The sequence below is a fragment of the Primulina eburnea genome, chromosome 15 (genome assembly GCF_022965805.1).
Source record: "Primulina eburnea isolate SZY01 chromosome 15, ASM2296580v1, whole genome shotgun sequence".
Lineage (NCBI taxonomy): Eukaryota > Viridiplantae > Streptophyta > Magnoliopsida > Lamiales > Gesneriaceae > Primulina > Primulina eburnea.
This window is the reverse complement of record NC_133115.1, coordinates 28,076,840-28,090,283: the sequence shown is the minus strand read 5'-3', so window position 1 is coordinate 28,090,283 and position 13,444 is coordinate 28,076,840. Positions and strand designations below refer to the sequence as shown.

Here is a 13,444-nt window from a genome sequence, read left to right as displayed (position 1 = left end):
TTAATGGGTGTTATTAACACCCATTAACATTAAAGCACCAATGTGGGTGGAGGTGTTATTAATTTTTTGTGCCAAGTCAGCAGAAAAATTCATCAGAATGAACGCGGATAATCCGAAATTTGCGACGGTTTTTCAAAAACCGTCGCCAATTCAAAAGCGTCGCATCTTTCGAATTTCTTTAAAAAAAAATTGCAATCGGCGACGGTTTTTAAAAAACCGTCGCAAAAAGCGACGGATTTTAAAAACCGTCGCTATTTGCGACGGATTTTAAAAACCGTCGCTATTTGCGACGGTTTTTCAAAAACCGTCGCTAATTATCACCAACCGCTATTTTCAAACGGCAGAATAATGCACCAACGGCTATATTCGAAATTAAATACTACATATACTATCTACTAAAATTTATTCACTATATATACTAACCAATTTCTACAAATTCATCCCACAACATTTATCTTGTCATATTTTTAAGCCAAATGGGTGACAATAGTCAAAACTCACAAAATCGACCTCGATTTGTTTCTCCACCACAATATCCAAATTGGCCGTTTGTTCAAATTTCCAAGGTTATGAAAATCCTTCGAATCATCCAAATTACACCTCCCGAGCTCCGTATCCACCGCCTACACCTGAATATTGGCAAAGTATAGGCAACCCAGATTTCATGCCGCCTTATTTTTATGGATTACATAATCCACAATCCACCAATATGCCAATCGAGAACGAGCCGCCAACTCCTACGTTTGTCCCAGAGACTCAGTTCTCCGACCGTGAAACACGAGTTGATCTCGAAAATGTGCAAAATGCTGATGTAGATGTTGAGGGTACGAAGAAGCGAATAATATGGAAAAAGGAGGAAGACGAGCTACTAGCGAGATCGTATGTCACAATAAGTGATGACCCAGTCATCGGCAATGATCAGAAGGGGAATGATTTCTGGAGACGTGTTGCGGACTACTACAATAACAATCGTCCCGCTGGTTCATCTCGGAGAGCTTTAAACGTGATTCGATCTCATTGGCACAATACCGTCCAAAAAAAGGTAAATCGCTTCAACGCAAATTATAATAGTGTTTACAATACTTACCGAAGCGGCCATAGTGACGAAGACATATTGCGGTTTGCATATGAAAAATACCGTGATGAAAATAATGGAGTTGCATTTAATCTGGAGCATGTGTGGAGAATCATGAAAACACGTCCACTGTTCACTCCACAGTCCGATGAGCACTTGGTTGGTACAAAGAAAGCGAGAATCTCAGAGTCGGGGGCTAGCAACACCTCATCGAACAAAGATGCGAGTATTGATTTAGATATAAATGAAGAAGAGATTCGCCCAATTGGTCAAAAAGCCGCAAAAAGAAAAGGTAAAAACAAAGCAAAATCATCGATGGAGGATTTGACAACAAGATACGACAGTATGTTCGAAAGTTTTGCGCAGTATACAGACATAAAGAAGAACGAATCTGAATGGAAACAAAAAGAACTTGCAATAGAGGAGATGAAAGCAAAAGCGGCTTTGAACAAATCTGAAGCTAAAAAGAGCAAATATTTGCTTAAGGAATACGAAATCCTTTCGAAAGACACATCACAAATGACGCCGGAGCAGCTTATAGTTCATGAACATCTGTGTGACCAGATTAGAGAGAAATGGAATATGTAATTTTTTATTGATGTAATTCTCTTTTCAATTATCGTAATTCGTTTTCATTGTATTTTGTGGTATTTTTAAAGAGATTGTGTTGAATAATATTTCAAAAAAAAAAGATTCCAATTTTTTTTCGTTTCTTAATAATATTTTAATGAATATTGGAATGAAGTTATTTGTAAAATAATAATAGTACTTATTTTTAGTAATAGTTGTTGTAAAATTTTAAAAATATTAGAAAGATATTGAAATAATTAAAAATAAAAAATAAGTGAGTAAGTGGATAGTGGGACCCATAAATAATGAAAGTTTAAATTAAATGAATGTGGGTGTGTGTTAATAATGGGGAAGTGTTAATGTAATGAATATGTGGCTCGTGGACCCCATCATTTTTGATGAGATGGAGAGTTATTAACATGGATTAATTCCGACGGATGCGGATGCCCTAAGGACCATGAACCAACACCTCGAGACTCATCCTAGGATGTTATTACATTGATTCAAACTCGTAAAAACGCCCCAAATGTCCCTAAGCATCAACAATTAATTCCAACACAACAATAACCCGTAATTAGGCATCGTTTCGCTTCCTACGACTTCTATTACATCCCAAGCCAATCCTCACCCAAACGAACCACCAAATAACACCTAAATAGATCTCGTAACATATCTAAATGCAGTAGCACAAGCCCGGCGATGTCCAACGAAGCCTGCAACAAATAACTTCAAGAACACAATTTACATAAAAGTCGCAGCTTGAGCAGTCCCACGAAAAACTCCATAACTCACTCGAATTTTGTCCAAAAATTTCGAATTTTATATCAAATCGAAGGTATTGAAACGTTTTACGTTTTTCCTATTGAAAGATTTCTCAAAATCTTGACCAAAAATTCACAGTAACTCAAAATACAGTTAAAAACGGGATTTCAGATCTAAAAACTCTTTCAAAACGCATCGATAAATTTCCTGCTCAAACTACTACACATCATACGTAGATTTTACGCATAAAATAACGCAACACATATTATGACATGATCGACGCAGAAAAAAGAGATTATACGTGCCTTTTGATTATTTGAAATACCGTAACGAAGACACCGAAGCGAGACGGAGTGAGGGTCGATCCGGGACGAACATGGCGCTTAAAATCCTTGAAGAAAATGCACAAAAATTCGCTGGAAGATGGAGAGAGGAGGGGCGACTGTAAGGGTTCTTAAAAACCTAGGTTTTCTCTCCTTTAAAATCTGAAAAATGAGATGTGTAGGGTGTGTTGTGTGTTTTAGTGTGTGTAAAACATGTAAGTGTGTGTGAGTGTGTGTAACGTGTGTGTGGGTTTTTAATTAGGAGAAATTAGTGCTAAATTAACTAATTAAAATGCTAATTAAAAGTTAACACACATTACTTTAATCAAACTCCTCGTTTAAAATAATTACACACTAATTTTAAAAGTTCTAAACTCTTAAATTACTAAATACATAAATAAGGTTTTAAAATGCTAAAACTAAATAAATCATTTAAAATGTCCCATCCTTAACTTAAAATTAAATACCACCTTTTGAAATTGCCAAAAATCGTCGCCGGGTCTTTTCCTCGATCCCGCCTCGAATAATCGCCTGAAACATGAAACTCGAAAAACATTTTAACGTGCATCACAATAAACATGAATAATTTAAAATAATGCATTTTCATAAATTATGCATGGCTAAAGCTCATTTAAAATTAATTAAATGATTTAATAAATAAATGAATGCATGGATTATACGTGGTAGGAATTTGGGCACTACAGTTCCTACACCACTTATAAAAATTTCGTCCTCGAAATTAAATCTCACCGAACAACTCCGAATAGCGAAGTCTCATATCTGCTTCGGACTCCTAAGCGGCCTCTTCCACTGATTGGTTTAGCCACCGGACTTTGACTAGCTTAGTCACTTTGTTCCGGAGTCTGCGCTCCTGTCTTTCTAGGATCTGAATCAGTCGCTCCTCATACGACAGGTCTGGAGCAAGCTGCAACGGCTTATAACTCAGAATATGCGAAGGATTGGCTAGATACTTCCTCAGCATAGAGACGTGGAACACATTGTGTACCCCGGCCAGATTCGTCGGAAGGGCTACACGATAAGCTAATGTTCCAACTCTGTCCAAAATCTTGAACGGTCCAATAAACCTCGGACTCATCTTGCCTCTCTTCCCAAATCTCATAACACCCTTCATGGGTGCAATCTTCATAAAAGCGTGATCACCAACGGCAAACTCGAGATCTCTCCTCCTCTTATCAGCGTAGCTCTTCTGACGACTTTGGGCAGTTTTCATTCTGTCTCGAATCTTGACCACCACATCTGCTGTCTGCTGAACTATCTCAGGACTAAGATCTGCTCTCTCACCAACTTCATCCCAGTGAACTGGTGATCTGCACTTTCTTCCACACAAAGCCTCGTAGGGATCCATACCTATAGATGATTGGAAGCTGTTGTTGTAAGTAAATTCCACTAGAGGTATCTTAGACTCCCAAGTTCCCTGAAAATCAATCATACAGGCTCTTAGAAAATCCTCCAAAATCTGTATCACACGCTCAGACTGGCCATCTGTCTGCGAGTGAAACGCTGTACTAAATAGCAACTTCGTCCCCATAGTTGCATGTAAGCTCTTCCAGAAGGACGATGTGAACCTCGGGTACCTGTCGGACACTATGGAAACTGGGATTCCATGCAATCGAACGATCTCCCTGATATAAAGCTCCGCATACTGCGTCATGGAGAAAGTCGTCTTCACTGGCAAGAAGTGCGCTGACTTTGTGAGTCGGTCCACTATAACCCAAATGGCATTAAAACCCCTGACTGATCTTGGCAACCCAATCACAAAATCCATAGTAATATTCTCCCATTTCCACTCGGGAATAGGGAGTGACTTGAGCATCCCTGCTGGCCTCTGATGTTCAGCTTTTACTTGCTGGCAAGTGAGACATTCTGATACGAATCTACAGATGTCTCGCTTCATCCCTGGCCACCAATACAATATCTGTAGGTCTCGTACATCTTGGTGCCTCCTGGGTGAATGGAATACGGAGATGCGTGTGCCTCTGTCAAAATATCCCGTCTGATCGAACCAACACTAGGCACCCACATTCTACCTCTGTATCTCACAATGCCATCTGAAACTATGTACAAAACACTGCCCTTGGCTTCATCTTTCAGTTTCCATTTCTGTAACTGCTCATCTGAAGACTGACCTGCTCGGATACGGTCTAGCAAACCAAATTTGACTATCAGATTAGACAGTCTAGGAGCTCTGCCCTCACGATAAATATCTAGACCAAATCTTTGAATCTTCGACTGAAGCGGTCTCTGAGCTGACAACTGAGCGACAACTGCCACTTTTCTGCTCAAAGCGTCTGCGACAACATTAGCCTTCCCCGGATGGTAGCTAATTTCGCAGTCGTAATCCTTCACAAGTTCCAACCACCGTCTCTATCTCATATTCAGCTCTTTCTTCGTGAAGAAATACTTGAGACTCTTGTGGTCGGTGAAAATCTGACATTTCTCGCCATATAGGTAGTGTCTCCAAATTTTCAGTGCGAAGACAACGACGGCTAACTCAAGATCATGCGTCGGGTAGTTCTTCTCGTGCACTTTCAACTGCCTGGAAGCATAAGCTATGACCCGACCCTGCTGCATCAATACTGCGCCAAACCCGAGCTTAGATGCATCGGTATATAACACAAAGTCTCCTTGCCCTGATGGCATGGCTAGCACCGGCACAGAAATAAGACTTTGATTCAACGTATCGAAGCTCTTCTGATATTCATCACTCCACACAAATTTGGTATTCTTCTTGGTCCGTGAAGTGAGTGGCACTGCTATCGAAGAAAACCCTTGAATCAACTTATGGTAGTAACCGGCTAAGCCCAAAAAGCTGCGGATATCTGAAGCGTTCTTCGATTCAACCCATTCATCAACGGCTGCTACCTTATCTGGATCCACCTCGATACCACTATTAGATATTACACGACCCAAAAACCCTACCTTCTCCAACTAAAATTCACACTTACTAAATTTTGCAAACAACTTGTGTCTCTGCAAAATCTGCAACATTGTACTCAAATGTTGAACGTGCTCCTCATGGCTCTTCGAGTAGATAAGAATGTAGTCAATGAGAACCATGACGAACTGATCTAGGTAAGGCGGAATAATCGGTTCATCAAGTCCTTAAAAATAGCTGGAGCATTAGTCGCTAAAAACTCGTAATTTTCATATCTAGTGTTGAAGGTTGTCTTAGTTTTACTTTACTATGACCTCGAGTTTTGACTTTTCTCACAATTCCCAATATTAGAAATGGAGGTTCAAACTTATCGTATCTTACCTCCCTTATACTATATCTATAATGTTCATCGATCTATTACATTAGCATTTATGCAGTTTAATCTAAGAAATCTTAGCATCAAAAGTTGCTGATCAACTTCTATCCTTGGTACTACACTCAAAAGTTAAATCTTATCTTAACCCCATAATAGTATTGACCTACGATCCTTGAATCGAGTCTTTACTATACGACACTAACTTACGTAACTTAGCTGTTCACAAGTACATCCCAAATAAAGATTGCTGCAAATCTTAAATTTCAAGAAACACTAATCCATAAAATCCCAAAATATACAATATCGATAATCTGGTTAGATAATAAAACCTTCCTAGCATCAAACACATGCTTAAACTATTTCCTTCCCAATTACATTATAGTTAAGGCCTAAGACACTTAAATCTTCTCCATTCGAACGAATGTCATACTTTGACGTATCCTCAATACTTACGTATAAAGCTTAATAAGTTCCCTCCTGATAATGATGGACTAATTCAAATAAATCAATTTCACTTATAACCCACAGAATTCTAGAATGCTCATATAAAGATTTTGGATTTCTTACTCGATAAAAATCTTAATATTCGACATTGGTAACCTATATTGAATACAACTAATTCTTTTTTCATTTCACCCAATACCCCATCTGATCACCTATTCCATAAACTTGAAATCAAAACTTACACGACCCAAGTAGTCTTAGATAACCTAATTCCAGTACTCATATCCACTTAATCCTAAGTTTCTCAATGACTTACAAAGATTCCTCAAAACAAGGTGCCTGATAGGGCCTCTTGCCAAGCCATCGACCTCAATGTCCCTTTGGTTCTGTCCTGCCGCCAAAGCTCTCGACACGGCAACTGTATAAGTCATAGGACCAGCAACTCGAACATCACGGCGCAAGATCGACCGCAACCCATCCATAAAATGCCTCATCTTCCCCCGGGCATCAATTGCCATCAGGGGCAAAAAAAAAAGTGACACCCCTTTTCAAACTTCCTGACGAAGTCTGCCACGCTGTTGTCTCCCTATCGCAGCGACATGAACTCCTTGGTCAGGAGAGAGCGTACTTATTCAGTGAAGTATTCGGAGTAGAAAACCTCCTTTAACCCATTCCACGTGAGTGTTTGTAAGTTCACTGACACTAACGTGCTTTCTCACCAAAGCCTTGCGTCTCCAGTCAACAAGAAGGTGGCACATCTAACTCTGTCAGCATCCTGTAGCTCCATAAAGGCAAAGATTACCTCAATGGACTTAATCCATCCTTCCGCTATCATCGGGTCATTGGTCCCCGAAAAATCCTTCGGATTCATCCTCCTAAATCTTTCATAGACTGCCTCCAGTCTGGGCCTCGCCCCTGTGTATACTGCAGTCTAGCTCCCCGCAAACTGTGCGAAGAACTGGGCCATCCCTGCAAGCATTTGAGCCTGCATATCTGGGGTGGACGAGGAGGAGTGACCCTCTCCCCATCCTGGGCTTTCCTATTCTCATCGTCTGCTTCACGCACAATCCTATGTCTGGGAGGCATACTGTTCTAACAATTACCCAACACGTAAACCAAATATGCATGAACATGATATCAATGACATAAGATGCACGTACTACAACTTTATATTATGTTCATGCTGAAATCAGAACTTAATGCTTACTACGTAACATAAATTTGAAACCTTAAAACTTACAGACCTGAGGTGTGACTTCGCGAGCTTCTTGCGACTGGCGGTAGGCATAACCCTTTACAAGAACACCGCTCTGATACCAAATGTAACTTACAGTACTTTTCATACTCAAAATTTGCGGAAAAATTAAAAATTTTCTTAAACATAAAATAACATTCAAAGTTTTCCATAAAATATCTCAACCAAGTCCCCAATAAAACATGGTTGTTCAAAATAACTACAATAAAATTTGCTCACAAAAGGTTTGCTCAAAGTATTTCCATCAAAATATGAAATCGGAGTAATTTAACTTTTGCATAAAACTTAAACATGGCGGTCCTCGGGTTTAGCCTCCCGCTCAGTCCAAGCCTGCCCCTAGGTCGTCACCTCCTGTCTCCTCAACAACATACTCACCTGCATCGATCAAGTCTAGTGAGTATAAAGACTCAACACGTATAAACCGGAATAACGAGTATTACGTAATAAAACCACACGAAACTTTAAAATAGAGCGTACATACTAAAACTTGAACTTGCATAACGTAACTTGAACATACGTACATACATAGACGTGCCATTACTTGAAAGCTTTCATAAACATGCTTGCATAACTGAACGTACTTAAACATACATGACTTTATTTTGCGTAGAGGCATGTTTCAAAGCAAGTGACCCATAACATAATAAATGCCTGATCAGACAAACCACAGTACTGGGCTGACAGGGACGTATCCACTGCCACATAAATGAGATCCCCATTCATAATTTAAAGGGCTGGTTGGTCCCCGTTCATTATTTAATGCTTTCCAACCTCGATCTAACATGTTCATAATTTAACGGGCGGATTGGTCCCCGTTCATAATTTAACGCTTTCCAATCCTAACATAATTTGGTCACAAGACATTTAGCATACTAAACCATGACGTAAAACCACAAAACAAATCCTATATTTTTACATAAATAAATTTTTAACCATGGTGCTAAACCATAATATAGAATCCCGAAGCAAATCCTAAAAAAAAATTAAATTTTTTTTATTTAAAAAAAGGGTACACGGACCCCGTGTACGGGCCCGGGTAGACTCTGGAAATTCGTATTTTTGAAGGAAAAAGGACACGGACTCCGTGCCGGGGTCCGGGTACCCTCTGTCTTTGCAAATTCACGAAAATTCGCTAACTTAATCTTTCACCCATTCAATCCAAGCCTAAGGACCATGAACCAACACCTCGAAACTCATACTAGGATGTTATTACATTGATTCAAACCCGTAAAAACGGCCCAAACGTCCCTAAGCATCAAATATTCATTCCAACACAACAAGAACCCGTAATCAGGCATTGTTTCGCTTCCTACGACTTCTATTACATCCCAAGCCAATCCCGACCTAAACGAACCACCAAATAACACCTAATACATCTTGTAACATATCTAAATGTAGTAGCACAAGCCCGGTGATGTCCAACGAAGCCTGCAAAAAATAACTTCAAGAACACAATTTACATAAAAGTCGCAGCTTGAGCAGTCCCACGAAAAACTCCATAACTCACTCGATTTTTGTCCAAAAATTTTGAATTTTATATCAAATCGAAGGTATCGAAACGTTCTACATTTTTCCCATTGAAATATTTCTCAAAATCTTGACCGAAAATTTGCAGTAACTCAAAATACAGTGAAAAATGGGATTTCAGATCTAAAAACTCTTTCAAAACGCATCGATAAATTTCCTGCTCAAACTACTACACATCATACGTAGATTTTACGCATAAAAATAACGCAACACATACTATGACATGATCGACGCAGAAAAGAGAGATTATACGTGCTTTTTGATGATTTGAAATACCGTAACGAAGACACCGAAGCGAGACGGAGTGAGGGTCGATCCGGGACGAACATGACGCTTAAAATCCTTGAAGAAAATGCACGAAAATTCGCTGGAAGATGGAGCGGGGAGGGGCGGCTGCAAGGGTTATTAAAAACCTATGTTTTCTCTCCTTTAAAATCTGAAAAATGAGATGTGTAGGGTGTGTTGAGTGTTTTAGTGTGTGTAAAAACGTGTAAGTGTGTGTGAGTGTGTGTAACGTGTGTGTGGGTTTTTAATTAGGAGAAATTAGTGCTAAATTAACTAATTAAAATACTAATTAAAAGTTAACACACATTACTTTAATCAAACTCCTCATTTAAAATAATTACACACTAATTTTAAAAGTTCTAAACTCTTAAATTACTAAATACATAAATAAGGTTTTAAAATGCTAAAACTAAATAAATCATTTAAAATGCCACATCCTTAACTTAAAATAAAATACCACCTTTTGAAATTGCCAAAAATCGTCGCCGGATCTTTTCCTCGATCCCACCTCGAATAATCGCCTGAAACATGAAACTCGAAAAACATTTTAACGTGCATCACAATAAACATGAATAATTTAAAATAATGCATTTTCATAAATTATGCATGGCTAAAGCTCATTTAAAATTAATTAAATGAATGCATGGATTATACGTGGACGGAATTTGGGCACTACATGTAGAAAGTTTGGAATAAATAAATGAATAATAGTTTTGGGATACTCACGGAAAGTGGTTTAGGAAGAGAAGTTTCAAGAAGACGAACTTCAAATGGACGAGCTAGCTATGATTCCATCTCAGATGAAATGTCTAATATAAAGTGCAAGATCCACTAGAAGAAGTCGATATAAGGAATCCCAAAAATCCTAAGATTATTTATGTCAGATCATTATTGGAGGAGGAGTTCAAAAATTATTTTATTTGCTTCTTAAGGGAGTTTAAGATTTTTTTTTCTTGGGATTATAATGATATGCCGGTTTAGACAAATGGGGTGGAACATCGAGTCCTCATCAAGGTTTTTAGACAGCCTGCTCAGCATATGTCAAAGGAGATCGAGTTCAAGGTGAAAGAAGATATTGAAAAATTATTGAAGGTTGAGTTAATTAGGCTAGTGAGACACGCTTAATGACTTTCGAACATTGTGCTAGTCATGAAAAAAATGGTAAGGTCAGAATATTCAATAACTTTTGTGATTTGAACTGTGCAACTTCCAAAGATATCTATGTCATGCATATGGTCGATATGTTAATTGATTCAGTGGCCAAACATGAGTTGTTGTCTTTTATAGATAGTATTTTTTTTGCCATAATCAAATTAAAACATCTCAAACAGATACTTATAAAACAACATTTAGATGTCCATGGGATATTGGTACTTTTTAATGGCTGGTAATGTCATTTATGCTGAAAAATACAGGAGTTATGAGCCAAAGAGACATGACCTGGCATAATCTTGACATGTATATAGATGATATAATGGAGAATTCTAAGCATGCTGGTGAACAAGAATACATTTGAAGAAGAGTTTCAAAAGAATGAAGCAATATGAAGTGAATTTCATCCTCTTAAATGTGATTTTGAGAGTATATGTGGTAGCTAAGATGAACTTTATTATATATATGCTTAATAGACTTGTTTATATGGTAAAATTGGTAATATGATCTCGAACACTAGTAGAAGTTACATTGCTTTATTTCTCACAAAAATCCATGAAAGGCAAAGTAATTGCAAATTTTTTAGCTGATCAGCCTTCACCTAATGAATTAGGGGAAAAACATATTGAGATTCCCGTATGTAAGGTGGGAATTCAACTATGGACATTGAAATTCGATGGATCAAGTACGGAAGAGTTGGCAAGAGCTAGTATTATGAACACCTCTTGAAGAGGTGTGAAAACGCTCTCTTTTAACTTGTTTTTCCATGCACCAAAAATTCAAGTCGAATATGAATCACTTGTTATTGGTTTGGATATTGAAAGATTTGGGAGAAAATGAAGTGTTGATAACAGGTGATTCTCAGTTGGTTTTGGAACAAGTGGCCGGGAAATTCAAATGCACTAGATTATCCCTAATACCATATTACACAAGAGCTTCACAACTATTGGATGATTTGAGAATGTGTCATTTGTTCATGTTCGTAGGTAAAAAAATTGGGAAGAGAATGAATTTGGAATCATACATCGATCATTAAAAGAGACATCAATTTGAAATGTTTTATTTGGACATTAATTTAGAAAGTGATTTTAGGGATGAAATAAAGCATGTGCTAGATTCACCAGGGAGAAGCTTCCCATATGACCTAAAAATGAGAGCTCTCAATTATATTATGTAGAAGGAGATCTATATAGAAAAGAACTTGATGGGTTCACATGAGATGTGTGAGTTTCCCATAAGCATTGGAAATACTCAAACATGTATGTGAAAGAGTTTGTGGGGGCACATCAGTCAATAGCAAAAATGAGATGGTTACTACGGAGATATGACTATTACAAGTCATGCATTCTTAAAGATTGAATCAAATATTTAAAGGATGTCATACATCTCAAAAGTATGGCAACATACAAAGAATTTCAAACGATGAGTTGCACACTGTCGTGAAACCATGATCATTTAATGGATGAGCCATGGAGTCTGTTGGGAAACTTTGCCCATCGTCTTCGAAGATCACTATTTCATTATTGTGGTCATATATTTCTTTACAAATTAGATCGAAGAAGTGACTTTAAATAAAGAACAGAAAGATGTGATTGATTTTGTCAATGAAAATATTATTTACAAGCTCGGAATACCTCAATCTATCACCACATACCAAGACACAAAGTTCATAAATGAGGGAGTTTGTTGGAGATTATTGAATCAAGATGATTGAATCCTCCCTTCATTACCCTCAATCTAATGGCCAAGACAAAGCATCGAATAAGGTGATAATAAAAATTATATTGAGAATGATGGAAGAGAATCCCATAAATTGGTCAAGATTACTAAGAGACATTGTGGGCTTATAGGACTTAAAAAATTGCTACTGGGGTAAGTCCGTTAGCACTCACATTTGGCCATGGTCCACTCTTACCATTAGAACTCATAGTCCCATCGATGTGAGTTGCAATGCAAAATAAACTCTAGCGTGAAAGTTATTCTGAAGCCATGATCATGGAACGGGAAGGAGTTGACGAACTGAGAATGCAATCTTATAATGCTTTATTTTTTGCAAAAGAAGAAAGTGACAATGATCAATAACATAAGAATTTACAAGAAAAATTTCCAAGAAGGAGATATCTAGAAAACCATACTGCTTTTGGAGAGAAAGGATGGGGTGTTGGACAAGTGGTCTCCCAATTGGAAAGGCTTGTCGATAGTCCACAACATGATATAAGAGAATCCATATTGGCTTTCAAGTTTAGACGGCCAGTCACACAAAAGACGTATAAATGTCAAGTATTTGAAGTAATACTTTCCAAATATGAGAGAAAAATACGAAGAAAAGAGTGAGTGCAGAAGTAAGGAGGCGGTGCCGTTTGTGTAAAGTCGGCTTTTTGGCCACTTTCGAACATGTTATTTTTGAGTTCTTTAATTCTTATTTTTTCTATTGGGGATATGTGAAGTTGTAAATAAAGTAGCCTATAATTTCTTTTTCAGCTTGCAAGTCAAGCAATTAGACGCTGTAACTTTTTTCAGTCAAACAAAATACACTAAAGAATTACTGAAGAAATTTGGAATGGAATCATGTTCGACTGCAGCAACCCCCATGAGTTTATCAGTTAAGATTGATAAGGATGAAGGTGGGACATCAGTCGAGGTAACATTCTATTAGTAACGTACCGTACTTTTAACTATTTTAAAATTTTCGGAAAAATAAAAATTTCCTAAAATACAAAATTAACTTTCAAATTTACATTAAAATAACTCGCTCGTCTGAAAACATTTGCAATAAAAA

General features: G+C 37.7%; 1 protein-coding gene across 1 annotated transcript; it reads left to right on the top strand.

Annotated features, from left to right (window-relative positions):
- The first annotated feature begins 709 nt into the window (after positions 1-709).
- LOC140815606 (glutathione S-transferase T3-like) lies at positions 710-1,663 on the top strand. Its single transcript, XM_073174682.1, has one exon. It carries the CDS (start codon positions 710-712, stop codon positions 1,661-1,663), a length of 954 nt encoding a protein of 317 aa, XP_073030783.1.
- The last annotated feature ends 11,781 nt before the right edge of the window (positions 1,664-13,444 follow it).